Genomic DNA, 21,809 nt, shown 5'->3' on the forward strand with positions numbered 1-21,809 from the left:
GCTTGTTTTTTGGAGACAGGGTCTCACTTTGTCACCCAGGCTGGAGTGCAGTGGCATGGTCTCTGCTCACTGCAGCCTTGACTTCCCAGGCTCAAGCGATCCTTCTACCTCAGTCCCCCAAGTAGCTGAGACTACAGATGTGCACCACCACGCTTGGCTAATTTTTATACTTTTTGTAGAGACAGAGTTTCGCCATGTTGCCCAGCCTGGTCTCGAATTCCTAGGCTCAAGTGATCAGCCCACCTTGGCCTCCCAAAGAGCTAGGATTACAGGCCTGAGCCACTGCACCTGGCCAATCATTTGCAAAAACTAAATTCATTATATAAAAAACTGAGCAGCTCCATTAATAATGCAAAGACATTTAAATAAGAAACTGCAATCCAACTTTCAAATGTTTTATTTTTAGTGTTTTTAAACATTTTAATACAACAAGGATATAAAATAATATATATTAGTTAAATCTGGATTTAATTTAGAATCAAGATATTTACTTATGTACAAACACTGTGCTTCAAGGTATGGCTACCACAGGAACTTTCACATCTTCAAGTAATACTAGTTTCTCTGTGGATAGAGAGACATTTAGGTAGAATTCACAAAACAAAACATGTCCGTTTTAGTCCAAGCTAATTTTGCTTCTCCCATTAAGTACCAGTTTCCACTTTCTTTGTTCCGTATCAGAAATACTTCATTTTTCTAATAATACATAGATCCTCTGAATAAAACTTAGTAAAACTGAACATTTTTAAGATGACATTACTAACTGATAATATTGCTTGGCTATGTTCAATTCTCCAGACAACCCAGTCCTTCAGATTGAAAGAGACCTGAAGCAACAATGAAATTAACATAGTGTTCTTTCTCTTCCCATATCAGGCACAAACCTTCCTTATGCTGAAATATGAACTACACTGAATAAAAAGTTCTTTGGTTAATTTAGGACAGAATGTATTCTAGAAACCAGAATAGCTGAAATATGGCTTACAGATTTCAGAGATATTTGTACAGAACTTGAAGCAAAGTAATTGGTCACATTTTAGTTATTTGAAATTGGTGGCATTATATACGGGTGGGGTGAGAAGGGGGGTCCAAAACCTAGTTTCATACTAATTTTAGTCATTCAGAGTTACTCAAAGACAGGGAAAAGAAACAACCTACTCGGTCTCTTTCCATTCTTATTCATCACCTGAAGCATTACGACCTTTGATGTTACTAACAATTTTCCTCTATAGCAGTATGGGGTAATTCAGGCTAAACCGCTTATAAACACAAACGGTTAAACTGTCAAGTTGGCATTAAAATGGACACCTTTGCTGGCTTAGAAACTGTCTAAATGAAACCAATACTGTTTAAGAAAGCAATTGGACTATTCTACAAGACAGCTTTCTTGTCTCAAATGCCTGAATACCTTAAATAACTGGCAAATGACTATATTATCATTACCTTTATTATGAAGAAAACCTAAGTCTATAAAAGACTATCAAATAATTACATTTATTAAATTAGAGCGTTTAAAACAAGAATGTGGTTAACATTCTTAGGCAATTTAGATCTAGAATCCTTTAAAAAAGCTTACTATGAAATTAATGGTGAAACTGCCTTTTGTTGAACATAGTCAAAGCAAATTAGTGTTATAAATATGACTTTGTGAATACATGAGTAATACTTTCCAAACAGATGTTTCTAAAACAGACTGTTTCTTATCAGCTATAAAAGAATCTGGCTTCTCTGTTTCCCATTTACAAATTATAGGATTTCTGGAATTCTTAGTAAAAACACACAGGCAGGGACAGGGCATGAAAGACCACTGCTCACAGACTAAAGAGTTACATTCCCTGCAGGTCTCTTGGTCCAATGGGTTCTGGTCTCTCAGTCACTGACTTTTTCTTCTGAATAGCCCACATTATTATTTAATTTAATTAATTAATTTATTTATTTATTTGAGACGGAGTCTCGCTCTGTTGCCCAGGCTGGAGTGCAGTGGCACGATCTCAGCTCACTGCAACCTCCGCCTCCTGGATTCAAGTGATTCTTCTGCCTCAGCCTCCCGAGTAGCTGGAACTACAGGCGTGGGCGCGCACCACCATGCCCGGCTAATTTTTGTATTTTTGGTAGAGATGGAGTTTCACCGTATTGGCCAGGCTGGTCTCGATCTCCTGACCTCGTGATCTGCCCGTCTCAGCCTCCTAAAGTGTTGGGATTATAGGCGTGAGCCACTGCACCCGGCATAGCCTGCATTATTTAACTGACCGGTTCTAAGGCTAAGTTCACTACTTTCTGATTTCAAAGGATACAAATAAATAGAGCTAGAAGTTCTATTTTTGTCCTAGCAATTCTGGTCACAGAACTATGGAGAGGATAGCCACACAAATAATTCTTGCAGCACAGCCACGAAAGGTTCCCCCCAAATTATTTGGTGTCAACAGCAAACCTGTCTCCTTCAAAACCTCTTACTCTCTACCAACTCTTCAATTACCCTTCAATAACACTACCCTGCCTGGTCTTAAAAAAAAAAAAAGGAAAAGGTTAAAAAAGGCAACACTGCTCCCAGGAACATAGAAAATGCATCGAAGACTTGCAACATAACCTCCAATTTGCATCCCCAAACCAAAAACCTTTTGGTTCCTTCTATACTAAAGTCTCTATGATGATGTAAGCCTCTCACAAGTCTGCAACTACAGAACCAAATACAAGGTCAAAAAATATGTAGACCAAAGCCATGTAGCTTCTCTGCCTAGCCACATTCACAGATAAAATGTAAACATAAATACTATCTTCACTGTGGTTTAGATTTTAACCAGAAAAAAAATATGAAGAAAAAATTCTGGAAATTTCTGGACAAAACAAAAAGCAACTAAAATATAGGTTTCATGTTTAGGTAAAACTGAAAATAATTTTGTCTCAATGTTTTCCAAGAAAGAGATGATTAATTTATGTAAACACTGCCTTATAATAGTTAAAACAGTAAGTTATAAACCTAACTTACATTTTTCTCACAACATATATGAGCAAGTGCAAGGCTGAACAGTTATTTTACAATCCCCATTGCAGTCTGTTGTTAGGTACTCTCAATGTCAATAGCTCTGCAAAGTTAGTTGCATTTGATTTTTCTATTTGGTCCTAGAATAGAATTTATATGAAAGAAAGAAGACCGAGGTTAATAGCTATTTAACTTTTTGTTATTGATTGATTGAGACAGGGTCTCACTCTGTCACCAAGGCTGGAGTGCAGTGGCATGATTACAGCTCACTGTAGCTTCCTTGGGCTCAAGTGATCCTTCTGCCTTAGCCTCGCATGTAGCTGGGACCACAGGCATGCACCACCATGCCCAGCTAATTTTCTAAAAAACTTTTTGTGGGGACGAGGTCTCACTTTGTTGCCCAGGCTGGTCTCGTTTACCTGAGCTCAAGTGATCCTCCTGCCTCAGCCTCCCAAAGTGCTGGGATTACAGGCATGAGCCACTGTGCCCAGTCTAACTTGTTTTTTTTTTTGTTGTTTTTTTGAGATGGAGTCTTGCTCTGTCAGCCAGGCTGGAGTGCAGTGGAGTGATCTCAGCTCACGGCAACTTCCACCTGGGTTCAAGCGATTCTCATGCCTCAGTCTCCCAAGTAGCTGGGATTACAAGTGCGTGCCACCATGCCTAGCTAATTTTTGTAGTTCTAGTGGAGATGAGGTTTTGTCATATTGGCCAGTCTGGTCTCAAACTCCTGACCTCAAGTGATCTGCCTGCCTTGGTCTTCCAAAGTGCTGGGATTACAGGCGTGAGCCACTGTACCCGGCCATGTTCTTAAGAGAATGGGTCTTGCTGTGTTGCCCAGGCTGGAATGCAGTAGTTAGTCATAGCCTCAACACACTCCAGCCTAACTCCTGGCCTCAAGCAATCCTCCTGCCTCAGCCTCCTCAGAAGCCAGGACACTACAGCCTTGCACCACTGCACTTGGCTTAACATTTTAACATTAATGTTGTCATAGAGTTTTTTGAACCCTTTCCCAAAAGCCAACATCAGTGCCTCCCTAGCTAAATTCAGTCTGTTCTGTCACTAGAAAAATAATAGTAACACATCTTTTGACCTCAAGGGTCAAACCACTCTAACTGGCATAGGAAACATCCTTTACTTTTCATGATTATGCAACTCCTTTACATGTTGGCATTTTGTTCCTAGCATGTAACAGAATCAGCAATTTAAGATATCAGATTCTGAGGTGTGAGATTTAAAAGCATAAAACTTGAACTGCCTCGCAGCATTTCTCAAGTGAGAAATAAATAATGTTCACAGCAGACACAAATTGGGGTCCTTCAGCACTAGCTGAGACTTGTTTGCATAATTTCCTTTCCTACCCAATTCATTTGGGCTTCTATGTAGCTTATACAGGGGTGGAAATGAGACTCAAAGTGCAAAAATAAAATATTTCACCCAGATAACAAAGGAGCAAGCTTCTGATAAGCAGCCTAATTTTAGGCCTCAGAATGCCAGCACCTTTTCTAAGTTTTTGTTTTAAAATGGAATGTAAAACCTAATTATTATTCCCAGCAGCTAAGCTCATTAGTTGGGGTTTAAATTCCAATTCCATAACCATCCTACTGTCATAACTATTGTAAAAAATCATTAAAAATAAAGTAACAAATGTTATCACAGAGGTGAAATTACTTAAAGTACTATATTTCTAGTGTTGTAAATAGCAGCTAAGTTATATCACTTCCTGACTGCCAAATTAAGACTAAATACAAAGAAGGTATATACACCATTATATTTAAAAGTAAAAACACAACTTTTTTCATATCCAAGTATGTCTGAGACTGTTTACTTCCAACGGCCAAGAATGATAAATTTCAAAAACCAAAAAGTTGTATTTTGCATGCTATAAGTTTCTTTTCAGGAGAAAACAATTCTTTGCATGCATACCTCCCTACTTAACGACAAAAGAACTTTATCTAACATCTGGTAAAACACTCCTATTTGGCTTATTAAATAACACCATTAAAAAAGCATAAAATTGGACTGTCATCTACTATAGCACAGAGTTATTCTGGGTACCTATACTACTAACATTAAGTCCATTTATTTTTATGGATGCAGCCATTTTTCCCTCATGAATACTTACTGATGGTTACACTGAACCCTCAGAACAAAACAGGCACTGCATCTTTTGTTGCATCTTTGGTGAAAAATGCCAGCTCTACATTTGCATTGAGGAGACCAATGGCATCCTAGCCAGTACTCTGTCACGTCATCTATGGCCTCTTTCATTCTCCTTTTATTTCAGGCATCCTGGTATGCTCAGTATACATAAAAGATGGTTCAGAAGGTAAAAACTGTCAGTAAAACAGATCATGTCCCAGCGTGGCATAGTTTTAAACTGACACAGAGATTAGTCCAAAGAACAAGTACTGATCACTTGGTAGGGTTCTTCTAAAGATAGTAAGTAGCTTCAAAACATATTATTTCTTGACTAGAGCCTTACTGGAAATCAATGAAAATTCCTCAATCAGCAAACTGCTCAAGTTGACTTGTTTAAAGTTCAATAAGCAAATACTCAACAGGTAAGGGTACAGCCTAACTTCAATCACAACATTAAGTCTTCCTAAAGAGAAGGGGCAGAAAACATCTACTTAAGCTTTCTGTTCAAACAGCTACATAAGGACTCTTGATTGTTCTTGCTTGCTTTTTATAATCATAACTTTGCTCAGAACAGAAAACTTTACTTTGTCAACACATAAGCCAGGCATCTAGGAACAACCTAGGGGGAGAATGCAAAGTTACTCATTTTCAACAACTATTATATATTTAGTCACAGATTCATTAGAAAGATAGTCTTCATCCAATTAGTCTTTTCATTATTGCTGGTTTTGAAAATGGCCAACAATATTCATTAGGAACTGTGCCATTAACATTGCATTCAAAAAAAGAGAACATGGGAAACCAAATCCTTGCTCTCCTACTCTGCTGATATGCTCTGGTATTGGCCAGAGTATGGTAGTACAAAAAGAGTCTTGTTGTTATATAAAAAGCAATAAACACATCAATGGAATAATGTTCATGGGCAGCCAAGATGAAGAAGATTCCAAAGAGGTTGAGAACCCAGGATAAAGTGTGCAAGAAATTCCAGCTTCTTGGTGTATCTAGGAAAAGGACAGAAAGATCATTTTAAAGCTACATTCCTTCCAATGCTGCTCAGTCACATGTTTCTCAGGTCAGGCTGTTTTGCCATTCTTCACAGGATCTCACACCCTCCCCACAGCCTTCACTGCAGCTAGTTATCTAATATGCATAGAAGCACTAAAAAGATACTTACATTCAGTGACAAAGAAATTCAGCATAGTTAGGACGACTGTGTGGCCACTAAACATGTAATCTCCACATGTGTGAACGCCAGTCAGGGTCATACCAAAGCCACTCCAAATGGCAAAGGCTCGATGTAATTTCTCCCATACACTGCCATATATCTATAAAGAAAAGTTAAGAATTAGTGCTTCAAATGCTTAGGGAGGTGGGAACTTCCCAACATCCATTCCCATTGAAATTCAAATGCTGAATAACTTAGAAATAAGATCTAAGCCAAAGCAGTTAGGTCCTCAGTCTAATGAATTCCAGGCAGACTTCAAGACTGGGTGGGTAAAGCTTGGCTGTACTCAGAAATATTTTGGTAATTAAATGAAATCAGGCTGGGTGCAGTGGCTCACGCCTGTAATCCCAGCACTTTGGGAGGCTGAGGTGGGCAGATCACCTGAAATCAGGAGTTCAAGATCAGCCTGGCTAACATGGCGAAATCCCATCTCTACTAAAAATACAAAAATTAGCCAGGCGTGGTGGCGCGTGCCTGTAATCCCAGCTACTCAGGAGGCCGAGGCAGGAGAATCACTTGAACCTGGGAGGCAGAGGTTGCAGGGAGCCGAGATCGCGCCACTGCACTCCAGCCTGGGTGACAGAGTAAGAGTGTGTCTAAAAAAAATTAATTAATTAAAAATAAGTAAATAAATGAAATCACTGTAACATGAACTCCTTTACTAGGAGTTCCTTTATAATAAAAAGTTCTCTATAACACAAAAACATCTCAAAGTTTTTAATCCAATATCACAGTAGTATTTGCTTGGCTATTCTTGCCAGTAAGACATAGGCTATGACAGACAGAGATCAATGTCTCCCTTTCAACATCCACTCTCCCCTTCTTCACTGGTAACAGAATCCCAAATATATTGAGGCAGCAATGAATTCAGCCACAATATTGCCTTTCCCAACCTCCCTTGTAGCTAGGTGTGGCCACATGACTAAGTTCTGTACAATAAGATCTAAGTAGAAGTGTTAAGGGTTTCTGGGAAGGCTACTTATCAAGGTAAGAGACAACAGTTTTGAGGAAGTCTTTTCTAACTTTCTACCTTCCCTTCTTTTAGTCTACAACTCAGACTCATTCAACTGGAGGTGAAACTCCAGCAACCATCTTGGACCACAAAGTGGCTTTGAGGCTACAAGCCAAGTATTGTGATAGCAGACCAGAAAGACAGAAGAATGATGGGGTTTTTTTGGATGACTTCATAAAATTATCATACCAGACCTGGTGTACCTACCTTCAGACTCTTTTTTGAGAGAGAATAAAGCATTGTGTGTTTACTAAACCATAGCCACTTTGAATTTCCAGTTATCAACAGCCAAACCTAATCCCAACTCCCACATATATGCCTAAAAGAGCAATCCATTTTGAGGAAGACTTTGAGTGATAGCTGCTTTACAAAAGAGGGGCAGTCACTACTTTAAAAAAAAAAAAAAAAAGGGCATACTGCTGGGCACGGTGGCTCACGCCTATAATCCCAGCACTTTGAGAGGCTGAGGCGGATGGATCACCTGAGGTTGGGAGTTCGAGACCAGCCTGACCAACATGGTGGAACCCGTCTCTACTAAAAGTACAAAAATTAGCCAGGTGTGGTGGCACATGCCTGTAATCCCAGCTACTTAAGACTGAGGCAGGAAAATCTCTTGAACCCGGGAGGGGGAGGTTGTGGTGAGCGGAGATTGTGGCACTGTACTCCAGCCTGGGCAGCAAAAGCAAAACTCCATCTCAAACAAACAAACAAACAAAAAACCCCAGCATACTAATATTATAATAATAATACAATTTAATAATAATATAATAATGGTACAAAAAGGTGCTAAAATTTTATGTGCATTTACTATGTGCAAGGCGTGCTGCTAAGTGCATTATGTGTTATTGCATTTAATTTCCACAGCAATCCTATGAAGTGATTTAATTGTACAGATGAGGAAACTGGCTTAGAAAGGTCACATAGCTAGTAAATAACATAGGCAGGATGTGAACCCAGGGAGCCCAATTCCAAAGCCCTGTCTTCAAGATTCTATCAAATATGACCAAAATAAACAACTTCATAGATACCACAATCTCATTAGGAATCTCACCTGCTGATTATACACTACCCAGCTTTCCCTTTCTGCCTCATTTGAGGGAAAGAGAGGAAGAAGAATTTACTGTTAGAGAGAGAGAAAGAGAATACACATGGGTTTGGTTCTTCCGTGATCGCTATGAACATGGGCTTAGAGATATTACTCTTGAGAAAGTAAAAAATCACGTAGTAAATAAAGAGAAGGGACTGCTACGAAAATGATTCAACCAAGGATAGGAAACTAGTGATGCCAGTCAAAAGGTGCCTCTCCATCCTTTCCCATCTTAAATGTCCCATATATTCTTCCAGAAAAATAAAAACTGAAACACAACAGAGCAGAATGAAGAGGATGTTTTGATAAGAGAAGGTGTAGAAATATGCATTAAGTGTTTCTAAATTTCAAAAATAGACATGTTCTTGGTTCTGTCCTCAAACCCCTTACTTCTGGGAATGCAATTTCAAGCAATTAACTTATTATAATGAAAGTACCTTATGGAATTCACTGTAAGGGATTTGATTTCAAGTTACTATCACTTTAACTTTCTATTTATAACAATTGCTGCAAATAATACGGGTCAGTAAGTAGGTTATATTATAATTCAAAGCAATTAGCAGTATTTAGGTCAGATTGGAGGAGAAATATCTATATATAACCAACTGATAAAAACAGTCATTAGAGACAGAAAAAGGGCTGTTTATACCATGGAGGGATGGTATCTAATTTATTTTTGCAGCATATGTTGCAGCCCTATGCACATATATCCCTCTCCTCGGCGGCTGTCCTACAATTAAATCCCTTAGCTATGGAAAATTTTCTCTTTTCAGTGTAATAAGCTTATATTTTTCTTTTTTTTTTTTTTCTGATACGGAGTCTCACTCTGTCACCCAGGCTGGAGTGCAGTGGCGCGATCTCTGCTCACTGCAAGCTCCGCTGCCTCCTACGTTCACGCCATTCCCCTGCCTCAGCCTCCCAAGTAGCTGGGTGCTCGCCACCATGCCCGGCTAATTTTTTGGTATTTTTAGTAGAGATGGGGTTTCACCGTGTTAGCTAGGATGGTCTCGATCTCCTGACCTCGTGATCCACCCGCCTTGGTCGCCCAAAGTGCTGGGATTACAGGCGTGAGCCACTGTGCCCAGCCTATATTTTTATTCTTTAAAATCTGTCCTGGCTGGGCGTGGTGGCTCACGCCTGTAATCCCAGCACTTTGGGAGGCTGAGGTGGGTGGATCATGAGGTCAGGAGTTCAAGACCAGCCTGGCCAAGATGGTAAAACTCTGCCTCTACTGAAAATACAAAAATTAGCCGGGTATGGTGGCGGGCGCCTGTGATCCCAGTTACTTAGGAGGCTGAGACAGGAGAATCCCTTGAACCCGGGAGGCAGAGGTTGCAGTAGGCCGAGATTGTGCCACTGCACTCTAGCCTGGGCGACAGAGAAAGACTCCATCTCAAAAAAAAAAAAAAAATTTAGCTGGGGTGTGGTGGTGTATGCCTGTGGTCCCAGCTACTCAGGAGGCTGAGGCAGGAGGATTGCTTGAGACCAGGAATTTGAGGCTGACAGTGAGCTATGATCATGCCACTGTACTCCAGCCTGGGCAACAAAGCGAGAATCTGTCTTAAAAAACCAATGACTAAAATAAAATAAAATCTCCCCTAATCAACTAGAATACTATTTGGGTGAAACTCTTCACACCATGTACACAGTATACTATTTTGGAGAAACTGTGCACACCATGCACAGAAACAAACCCAAAATAAATTAAAGTTGTAAAATATAAAAAAATAAGACCATAAAAGCATCAGATATTATCTTTCATCAATCAGAATGGCAGTGCTGGCAAGAGGGTAAGAAAGCTGACATACATACATGTTGGCAGTAGTGAAAAACTCATCTTTTCAAGTGTGTATTTTAGCAATATATATCACTTTTCTTCTTTTTTTTGAGATGGAGTCTCGCTCTGTCACCCAGGCTGGAGTGCAGTGGTGTGATCTCAGTTCATTGCAACCTCTGCCTCCCAGGTTCAAGCGATTCTCCTGCTTCAGCCTCCCAAGTAGCTGGGATTACAGGTGCCTGCCACCATGCCCAACTAATTATTTGTATTTTTAGTAAAGATGGGGTTTCATCATGTTGGCCAGTCTGGTCTTGAACTCCTGGCCTCAAGTGATCCGCCCACCTCGGACTCCCAAAGTGCTGGGATTACAGGCATGAGCGACCTCGTCCAGCCCATATCATATTTTTCAATGTGCGTGTCCTTTAATTCTGTAATTTTACTTTCAATAATTTATCTTAAGAGATAACTAAGTGCAAAAGCACAATGTACAAGAATGTTTACTATAGCACTGTTTATAAATAGTAAAATTTTGAAACAATAAAAATGTACATCATTTGGAACCTGGTATCCACAATGGACTACTGTTAAAAAGATGTAGTTCCTTTTAGAAAAAAGTAAACAACATACTATTAAATGAAAAATAGGCTACAGAGGCTGGGTGCGGTGGCTCACGCCTGTAATCACAGCACTTTGGGAGGCCAAGGCGGGCAGACCACGAGGTCAGGAGATCGAGACCATCCTGGCTAACACGGTGAAACCCTGTCTCTACTAAAAACACAAAAAAATTAGCCGGGCGTGGTGGCTGGTGCCTGTAGTCCCAGCTACTCAGGAGGCTGAGGCAGGAGAATGGTGTGAACCTGGGAGGCAGAGCTTGCAGTGAGCAGAGATCGCGCCACTGCTCCAGCCTGGGTGACAGAGCAAGACTCCATCTCAAAAAAAGAAAAAAAGAAAACTAGGCTACAGAACAATGTTTGCAATATAACCCTGTCTTGTTTAAAAAGTATCTATAAAAACTTACATGAAGACCAGGCACTGTGGCTCACACCTATAATCCCAACACTTTGGGAGGCCAAAGTGGGTGTATCACCTGAGGTCAGGGGTTCGAGACCAGCCTGGCCAACATGGAGAAACCCCCTCTCTACTAAAAATACAAAAAACAGTCAGGTGTGGTGGTCCCAGCTACTCGGGAGGCTGAGGCAGGAGAATGGTTTGAACTTGGGAGGTGGAGGTTGCAGTGAGCCAAGATTGCACCACACTACTCCAGCCTGGGCAACTGGGAAAGATTCCACCTCAAAAAACAAACAAACAAACAAACAAGCAAACAAACAAAAAACTTATACGAGTGTGTAAGTATGCTTAAAAACGGTCTGTGTGGCTATACACACAACTGTTAACTGTATTATTTATAGGGTGGGGCAAAAAAGAATCAGGTAAATTTTTACTTTTTAATATATACATTTCTATATAATTTGAATTTTTATAATAAAATATAATTTTATAATTTGCAAAAATTACTTTTCCTTTTTGGAAAAAGAAAAAAAGACCTCAAAACAGCTTTTACCTTAAAAATAAAACATTTCCTTTACATGAAATCCTGTGTCATATCAACCCTTCCCCCTTTCTTACTGGTCAGTCTAAGCCTTCCTAATATCAGGAGAAAGTTTTGTCACCCTTCAGCTCAGGAGTATATTTTTAGCTCTTGATCTCGTTTGGCTGCTTAATCTTCCCTTGTTGGCATTTCAGCTATGATATTGCAGCACAAGAAGTGAACTTGAATGCTGTTACAAACAACATTAAAATAACTACAAAGGTGTTAACACATACATTTATTTGAATATGTGAAAACACAGAATTAAAGCACAGAGGCCTAGAAAAGTAGGGTTCTTTTGTCCAAATTTGTATATAATTTGGACAAAATTATTTGCAAATTTGTATATAGATTTTACCCAATTTTGTACATAAAGTACAGGCGATTTTCAGAGTCTTATTTTGTCTCCATCTGCATAATTTATTCTGTTTAACCAGGAGATGTCTATAGTAAACCAAAACAAAGCCACAAAGAATAAAATGAAAACCAAAAGTCAGCCATTATTTGTTTATCTCAGAAAGAGTAAAGTTTAGAGTGATGAGTATGTCGTCAAACTGTAACTTTTTCTTTCTTTTTTTTTTTTTTTTTTTTTTTTTGAGACGGAGTCTGGCTCTGCCGACCGGGCTGGAGTGCAGTGGCCAGATCTCAGCTCACTGCAAGCTCCGCCTCCCGGGTTTACGCCATTCTCCTGCCTCAGTCTCCCGAGTAGCTGGGACTACAGGCGCCCGCCACCTCGCCCGGCTATTTTTTTTGTATTTTTTAGTAGAGACGGGGTTTCACTGTGTTAGCCAGGATGGTCTCGATCTCCTGACCTCGTGATCCGCCCATCTCGGCCTCCCAAAGTGCTGGGATTACAGGCTTGAGCCACCGCGCCCGGCTTTTTTTTTTTTTTTTTGACACGCAGATTCACTCTTGTTGCCCAGGCTGGAGTACAATGGTGCCATCTTGGCTCACTGCAACCTCCGCCTCCTGGGTTCAAGTGTTTCTCATGCCTCAGCCTTCCGAGTACCTGGGATTATAGGTGCCTGGCACCACGCCCAGGTAATTTTTGGTGTTTTTAGTAGATTGCACCATGTTGGCCAGGCTGGGTCTTTAACTCCTGACCTCAGGTGATCCACCCACCTCAGCCTCCCAAAGTGCTGGGATTACAGGCGTAGACACAGCGCCTGGCCGGCAACATTTTTTAAGGAGTGAGGAGGACAGTGAAGGAACCAGAGCATGCCATATGAGAAACTTTGAAAATGCTGAGGATGGTGGGAAAAGGAAAATGATAATTGAAAGAAAATTTTCTTTCTTTCTTTCCTTTCTTCCTTTCTTTTCTCTCTCTCTCTCTCAATCTCTCTTTCTTTCTTTCTTAGACAGAGTCTTGCTATGTTGCCCAGGCTACAGTGCAGTGGCGTGATCTCAGTTCACTACAACCTCCACCTCTCAGGTTCAAGCAATTCTCCTGCCTCAGTCTCCCGAGTAGCTGGGATTACAGGCGTCCACCACTGAGCCTGGCTAATTTTTGTATTTTTAGTACAGATGGTGTTTCACCATCTTGGCCAGGCTGTCTCAAAATCCTGACCTCGTGATCCACCCGCCTTGGCCTCCCAAAGTGCAGGGATTACAGGCATGAGCCACCAGGAGTACAGTGGCACAATCTCGGCTCACTGCAACCTCCGCCTCCCGGGTTCAAGTAATTCTCTGCCTCAGCCTCCCAAGTAGCTGGGATTACAAGCGCCCACCACCACACCCAGCTAATTTTTGTATTTTTAGTAGAGACGGGGTTTCACCATCTTGGCTAGGCTGGACTTGAACTCCTGACCTCGTGATCCACCCGCCTCAGCCTCCCAAAGTGCTGGGATTACAGGCATGAGTCACCATGCCCAGCAGAAAGAAACTTGTTTTCTATAGCTCCATAACATAGAACAAGTTTCAACAGAAATAACAGGGAGGTAGAATCTGGCTTAAGACTTTTACCAAATTATTTCTATATATTTTTTTTGTAGACATTGCAGATACTAAAAAGCACATTTTAATAGTATAAGCAAAATGTTAGCCCTATTGCATAGTGTGCCATTAACCCACCAAGAACAAGAATGAAAAAGAAGGTAGCAGGCTACCTTTCCAGTACACTGCAGGTGTTGTCCTGGCACGGAGAGGGAGGTCACAAACATGGTAAAGCAGCGAAGCAAGAATACAGTTCCCATCAGACTACAGAGCCTTCGCAGAAGTATTGACCTGTAAACAGATCAACCAAAAACGGGGAAAGATCAGAAGAAAACAAACCAAAAAACCCCAGGTATCAAATATTTACTTCAAGGAAGAGCAAACAGAAAAATCACTAGACTCTTTGAAGAGGACAGAAATCTTAAAGACCATCAAAAGCATCACTGTCCAATAGAATTCTCTACAATGATGGAAATGTTCAATATACTGGCCAAGAAGCTATTTATATACCATGTGGATCTTAAGGACTTGAAATGTGGCCAGTATGACTGAGGAACTGAAGTTTTAAATTTTATTTCATTTTAGTTAATTTAAATTTTGCCATAATGAACAATACAGACCTAAATTAGATTCTAAAAGCATCATTTCAATGATAAGAAAATATGGCTAAGAGTCCAGGCATGGTGGCGCATGCCTGTAATCCCAGCTAGTTGAGAGGCTGAGGCAGGAGAATCACTTGAACTAGGGAGGTGGAGGATGCAATGAGCCAAGATTGCGCCATTGCACTCCAGCCTGGGCAACAACAGCGAAACTCCATCTCAAAAAAGGAAAAAAGAAAATATGGCTAAGAGAAAGTAAAAGAGTTATACAAGACAGAAGACAAGTAAGCCTGGTGTTAGTCCTATTACTGAAAATTGCTCATAAATTATTTATAAGAGATAAAGTTGGCTGGGGGTGGTGGCTCGTGCTTGTAATTGCAGCACTTTGGGAGGCCAACGTGGGAGGATTGCTTGAGTTCAAAAGTTTGTTTGACAACAGCTTGGGCAACATAGCCAGATCTCATCTCTACAAATAATTTAAAAATGATGTGGTGGTGCACACCTGTGATCCCAGCTACCTGAGAGGCTGAGGTGGGAGAGTTGCTTGGGTCTCGGTGTTGGAGGCTGCAGCGAGCTATGATTGTGCCACTGCACTTCAGCCTGGGTTACAGAATGAGACATGCTTCAAAAAATAAAAATAAAAAACAAAAAAAAGGAGGTAAAGTTAAACACCTGTGATTCTAGGGAATTTTTTGCTCATTAATAACTGAAGGCTAGGTGCAGTGGCTCATGTCTATAATCCCAGAACTTTGGGAGACCAAGGCAGGAAGAAGGATTGCATGAGACCAGCCTGGGCAACACAGTAAGACCTTGTCTACAAAAAATTAGTCAGGCATGTTGGTGTGTACCTGCAGTTCTAGCCTGAGGCAAGAGGACTGATTGAGCTCAGGAGGTCAAGGATGCAGTAAGCCATGATATATCACTGCACTCTATCTAGCCTAGGTGACAGAGCAAGACCCTATCTCCAACAAAACAAAACAAAAAAACCCATTGTAAATTGGTTAATGATAGTAGCTATCGAATACTCATTCTAACTTCTCTTAAGCTATAAAATACTAAGTTAAAAAAATTTTTTTATATCAAGTATATATCAAACAAAAATTCTGAATAACTGTCACTTGGGTAATCATGAACTGTACTGTGACAACACTAGTACTGTTAGACTAAGATTCCTGAGGACAGGGACCATGTATCACATATTTTTGAAATGATCCTTCCACCCTCAGAAAAAGCACTGAACACAAGGCTAGGTATGTTTCAAGCATTATGTGCACTCCTGGGATGGAGCCTAGGAATCTGCATTTTAACAAGCACTCAGGTGATTCTAATGAAAGTGGTACAAACACTTTGAGAAACACTTTCTTTGACTAAGTAAACATTAACACTTGGATTTAACAGGTTACCTCTATGCTTTATTAAACCTACCAAGGTTTCCTGAAGGTAAACTCCAGTTTTGAAGAGTAGATAAATTCAAATTCATGAGATCTTGTGAGGCAAAGTTAACCAGAAAGCAGCAATGATACACACATTTTAAAACCACCTCTGGTTTTACGCAATCCAGAATTTAAAATATTGCTACAAAACAGGACAAAATGGGAGAGAATGAGGCTCAATGTGGCCTAAAAGTGTGATAAGAATAGTAACCACCGACCTTTCTTTCCACCTTCAGAACACTGAAATAACTGCTACTTAGGACCTAAAGCTCATCACTGTGGTTTACCTCAAGCACTTCCTGGTGACAAGAAAGGTCAAAACCTCAGGCAACTACCCTTGTTCCTCTCTCCAGTGTTCCAAAAACAATGGACAGCAGAAGCTACAATTTTTTTTCTTTAAACAATCTCAAAAGCTCACATATCTATAATTTTTTTAACCCCCTCAGGAGCTCTTAGGCAATATCTCTTAATTTTGTCTTTAAATTTTTTGCTTACAATGCCTTGTTTTTTTTACTTAAATCCACTAATTCTTCCTGCCCATTAAACTAGGAAAGGAGCCCCCCAGGCCTCCTTTTTTTAATTAAAAAAATTATTCCTTGCTGACTCTGGGCACACTGCCTGTGAGTTAGCCCTGCTCCACAAGAAGCAGTAAAAATAAATAAAATTAAAGTAAATAAATTATTTCCTCTATATTTTTTGGTGAAAGTACCAAGAAGCACTTTCCCATTTAGCAACTTCCTATACCATCTGAAGTAAACCAGAAGTATATATGTGAAGTATATATGTGAAGAAGAAGTATATATGTACATGTTGTGCAAAATAATCTTTTCTTTTTTTTGGAGACAGGGTCTGGCTCTGTCACCCAGACTGGAGTACAGCGGCACAATCTCAGCTCACTGCAACCCTGACCTCCTGGGCTCAAGCAATCCTCCCACCTCAGCCTCCTGAGAAGCTGGGACTATAGGCATGTGCCACCACACCTGGTTCATCTTTAAATTTTTTGTAGAGACAGGGTCTCCCCATGTTTCCCAGGCTGGTCTCGAACACCTGGGTTCAAGCAATCCTCTTGCCTCAGTCTCTCAAAGTGCTAGGGTTACAGGCATGTGCCACTGTGCTTGACGAATCATTTTTTGTTGTTGTTGAGATGAAGTCTCGCTCTGTCACCCAGGCTGGAGTGCAGTGGAGTGCAAAGCTCCGCCTCCCGGGTTCACGCCATTCTCCAGTCTCAGTCTCCCAAGTAGCTGGGACTACAAGTACCTGCCACCATGCCCGGCTAATTTTGTATTTTTAGTAGAGACAGGGTTTTACCGTGTTAGCCAGGATGGTCTCGATCTCCTGACCTCGTGATCCGACTGCCTTGGACTCCCAAAGTGCTGGGATTACAGGCGTGAGCCACTACACCCAGCCAATAATCTCTTTTTTAATGGGCCTCCTCCAAGCAGAGAAAATTTCTTCCATCTAAACATGTGACCAAAGAATGTCCTTGGAAGAGTTTCTATCCTTCTACAGAAAGTAACATTTCCAGTTAGTTTCTAAAGAAAGATAAGGTTTTCTTATCTTTCTTTTTCTTTTTTTTTTTTGAGATGGAGTTTCACTCTTCTTGCCCAGGCTGGAGTGCAATGGCGGGATCTCAGCTCACTGCAACTTCCAACCCAAGGGTTCAAGCGATTCTCCTGCCTCAGCCTCCTGAGTAGCTGGGATTACAGGCATGCGCTACCACACCCAGCTAATTTTGTATTTTTAGTAGAGACGGGATTTCTCCATGTTGGTCAGGCTTGTCTCAAACTCCTAACCCCAGGTGATCCACCCACCTTGGCCTCCCAAAGTGCTGGGATTACAGGCATGAGCCACCGCGCCAGGCCTCTTACCTTTTTTTAGATCAGAGATGAGCATGATCAGGCATAGGGCATCTCTGATCTTTCCTTGCAAAATGCATTCAGGATTATTACTAAATATGTAGATATTATCTTAGGCTGACTCTTACTGATCAAACTCAAAATCCTTTGTTAATAACTATGTCACAATGACCAGAGAAGGAAATTAACAAGGAAATGCAAAGAGAAAGGTAAGATTTTATGGTATTGATACAACAATTAAAATATTTTCAGTATTTTAATGGAGTAATGAGGTACCTGTGCTTGTGAAGAAGAAGAACCAGGAGCCAAATATAGCACAGAATCATGCCACATACTTCCGTCATGGCAAAGGCCCATGGGATTCTAGGAACGCTGCAACAGAAAAAAATGATTTTGAATTGAAGAAGTATATATGTGAATGATGCCACCCTTTTCAGTAAGGTGCTCTTTTAATAATGACCTTAAAATTGGTTTTATATAACTTTTATCCCTTTCAGAAGATGATATTTGGAGAAACTGGAAGAAAAAATCTGTGTCATAAAGTACCCCCACCTATCAGAACCTGTTTCTCGTCCACTGATTCCCAGTCAGGGTTCTCTATAAAGAAGTGACTGACAGCAAATACCAGAGGGGGAAAAAAAAAAAAGAATTTATTAGCTTCAGAGAATTACAAAAAGTTGTACAAGAAAGGAATTTTTTTTTTCTTTGAGATGGAGTCTCGCTCTGTGGCCCAGGCTGGAGTGCAGTGGCGTGATCTCGGCTCACTGCAATCTCCACCTCCCGGGTTCAAGCAGTTCTCTGCCTCAGCCTCCTGAGTACCCGGGACTACAGGTGCCCACCACCACGCCCGGCTAATTTGTTTGTATTTTTAATAGAGACAGGTTTTAACCATCTTGGCCAGGCTGGTCTTGAAATCCTGAGCTTGTGATCTACCTGCCTTGGCCTATCAAAGTGCTGGGATTACAGGCGTGAGCCACCGTGCCTGGCCATGTTTTTTTTTTTTTTTTTTTTTGAGACGGAGTCTCGCTCTGTCGCCCAGGCTGGAGTGCAGTGGCCGGATCTCGGCTCACTGCAAGCTCCGCCCCCCGGGTTCACGCCATTCTCCTGCCTCAGCCTCCTGAGTAGCTGGGACTACAGGCGCCCGCACCGCGCCTGGCTAATTTTTTGTATTTTTAGTAGAAACGGGGTTTCACCGTGTTAGCCAGGATGGTCTCGATCTCCTGACCTTGTGATCCGCCTGCCTCGGCCTCCCAAAGTGCTGGGATTACAGGCGTGAGCCACCGCGCCCGGCCTCTTTTTTTAAATAACTATTTCCCTAGTTATAAAATTAACAGGTCATTGTAGAAAAGTTTTTAGTAGAAATGTCCAAAAAATAAAAAAAAACATCAGTATTCCTGGCACCCAGAGATGACCTATTTGGACTATTTCACTTTGTTTCAGTCTCCTTCCCCTTCCTTTCTTCCTCCCTTCCTTCTTTCCTCCGTCTTTCTTTTTTTCTTTTTTGATACAGGGTCTGGTTCTGTCGCCTAGGCTGGAGGCAGTGATGAAACCTCGGCTCACTACAACCTCTGCCTCCCAGGCTCAAGCCATCCTCCCATCTCAGCCTTCCAAGTAGCTGGGACTTCGAGTTGTACAGCACCACGTCTGGCTAATTTTTGTATTTTTTGTAGAGACCCGGGAGTTGGGGGTGTTCATCATGTTGCCCAGGCTGGTCTCCTGAACTCCCGAGTTCAAGTAGTTGGCCCACCTCAGCCTCCCAAAGTGCTGGGATTACAGGCGTGATCCACTGTGCCCAGTCTCTTTCTCTCTTTTTCTCTCCCTCTTTCCTTTTTCTTTCTTAAAGTGACCTGTCCTTTATTAGTGGGTAATCATAGGAGCTGTTTTGTGAGGAGGAAAAAGGGACAAATGGAAAACAGATTTAAAAAACAGGGTTCCAAAACAAGGGAGGATAGAGAGAAAGAGATAAAACAAAAAACAAATGAAGGGCCAGGCGCAGTGGCTCATGCCTGTAATCTCAGCACTTTGGAAGGCTGAGACGGGAGGATCACTTGAGCTCAGGAGTTTGAGACCAGCCTGGGCAACAAAGTGAGACCACATACAAAAAATACAAAAAATTAGCCAGGCATAGTTTCACGGGCCTGTAGTCCCAGCTACTTAGGCGGCTGAGGTGGGAGGATCACTTGGGCCCTGGGCGGTCTAGGCTGCAGTAAACCGTGATGGCGCCACTGTACTGCAACCTGGGTAACAGGGCAAGACCCTGTTTCAAAAACAACAACAACAACAAAAAAGCATCGAGTTCAAACCCTGATTGTTTGCACTCTGAAATGAGCACTTCACGTGAGAAATGGGCCTTTCTCTCATTGTCCTTTGTGGGCAGTTCTGTATCCAGAGTCTCGCTTTGTTGCCCAGGCTAGAGTGCAATGATGCAATCTTGGCTCATTGAAACCTCTGCCTCCTGAGTTCAAGCAATTTTTGTGCCTCAGCCTCCCAAGTAGCCAGGATTACAGGTGCCCACCACCATGAGCAGCTAATTTTTGTTAGCAGAGAACGGGTTTCACAATGTTGGCTAGGCTGGTCTCGAACTCCTGACCTCAAGTGATCCACTTGCCTTGGACTAGGATTATAGGTGTGAGCCATGGCACCTGGCCGATCCTGCTGGGTTTTTTTTTTTTTTTTTTTTTTTGAGACAGAGTCTTGCTCTGTTGCCCAGGCTGGACTGTAGTGACGTGATCTTGGCTGACTGCAACTTCTGCCCCCTGGGTTCAAGCAATTCTCCCTGCCTCAGCCTCCCGAGTAGCTGGGATTACAGGCACCTGCCACCACGCCTGGCTAATTTTTGCATTTTTAGCAGAGATGGGGTTTTGCCATATTGGCCAGGCTGGTCTCAAATGCCTGACCTCAGATGATCCGGCCAAATCAGCCTCCCAAAGCGCTCCCAAAGGATTACAGGTGTGAGCCACCATGCCCAGCCCCTGCTGGATTTTAAATCTCTTTCATTTTTTTTTTTCCCAAAAGCTCTTTTTCTCTGAATTTTCTTTGGGCCTCTCATTACTGTCATAGAATGCAACATCTCTTATTTCTCTTGAAAACACGAAAGTTTTTTTTAAGTGTTCATCTGCTCCCTATTTTGTGTTTTCCAATTTACTTTCTTTTTTCCTGTTTGTGTTAATGTTTTTCTCAGACGTCTGGTTTCTTGACTGACCATTCATATTTGACAGTAAAGTACTGTGACTTTACATTCTGTGAATGTAAAGTCACAGAATGACTTCACAGAATGTAAAGTCTTCACAGATGATGAGACTTTACATTCTGCACAGATGATGAGACTTTACATTCACAGATGATGAGACATTCTGTGGGCATAGACTGAGCTTTGTCAAGTTTCAGGTTTCTCTGCGCACTCAGAGTGCACAGGGATCTATCTGGTTGATTAGATAAGGATATCCCAACCAGTTATTTACAGTGTTTTTCTCCAGGTTTTCCAAGGAAAGGAATCTTATCCTTCTTGGAAGACTGGGGTTGGGTGGGAAGGGAGATGGGAAATGTCTGGCTACTTAAGGAAGGGAGCTAGAAGTCTCTATGATTGGTATATAGACTTTTAATGAATCCTCTTGAAAACACTGCAGCTCTGTTCTCATCTGGACATGGTATCCCTAAGTCAACAGTGCTTCACATTCGACTGCTCTAGAGAACAGACCACTAGTCTTCTATCAGAGTAGAGCAGGTCTAAAAGCTTAAGTAGATTTTTTTTTTTTTTGAGACAGGGTCTCACTCTGTTGCCCAGGCTGCAGTGCAGTGGGGCAATCTCGGCTAACTGCAACCTCCACTAACTGCAACCTCCGCCTCCTGGGATCAAGCCATCCTCCCACCTCAGATTCCCCAGTAGCTGGGACTACAGCACACTCCACCATGCCTGGCTAATTTTTGTACTTTTTGTAGAGAAAGGGTTTCACCATGTTGCCCAGGCTTAAGGAGATTTTTAACCAATTCTCCCCTACTTAGCTCCTATCTATACCTGGGCTTGAGTGATGCTTGGTACTTTCTGTTTTATCGGAGCTCTGAAGTACAAATAAACTTACCTCTTGGGCAGGGCCACCTTCCACCCCCAACTTCACAACAGGTACTTAGTGTTCCACTTTCCAAACTTTCATTATTAGCACTGTTTTTGCTTTCATGGGATT

General features: G+C 41.5%; 1 protein-coding gene across 4 annotated transcripts in view; it reads right to left on the reverse strand.

The window, feature by feature from the left end:
- Window positions 1–379: 379 nt before the first annotated feature.
- SAMD8 (sterile alpha motif domain containing 8) overlaps window positions 380–21,809 on the reverse strand; it is a 73,244-nt gene continuing 51,814 nt past the window's right edge. For all 4 annotated transcript variants that reach the window (XM_050803479.1, XM_050803477.1, XM_050803476.1 and 1 more), the window contains 4 exons: window positions 17,905–18,000; window positions 13,914–14,031; window positions 6,294–6,444; window positions 380–6,120 (listed from right to left, as the gene is read on the reverse strand). In XM_050803479.1, the coding sequence (XP_050659436.1) occupies window positions 5,816–6,120; window positions 6,294–6,444; window positions 13,914–14,031; window positions 17,905–18,000 (670 nt within the window). In that variant the 3' untranslated portion in view covers window positions 380–5,815. The remainder of the gene's footprint in view (window positions 6,121–6,293; window positions 6,445–13,913; window positions 14,032–17,904; window positions 18,001–21,809) is intronic.

This window comes from Macaca thibetana, chromosome 9, assembly GCF_024542745.1.
Source record: "Macaca thibetana thibetana isolate TM-01 chromosome 9, ASM2454274v1, whole genome shotgun sequence".
In the NCBI taxonomy this organism is placed as follows: domain Eukaryota; kingdom Metazoa; phylum Chordata; class Mammalia; order Primates; family Cercopithecidae; genus Macaca; species Macaca thibetana.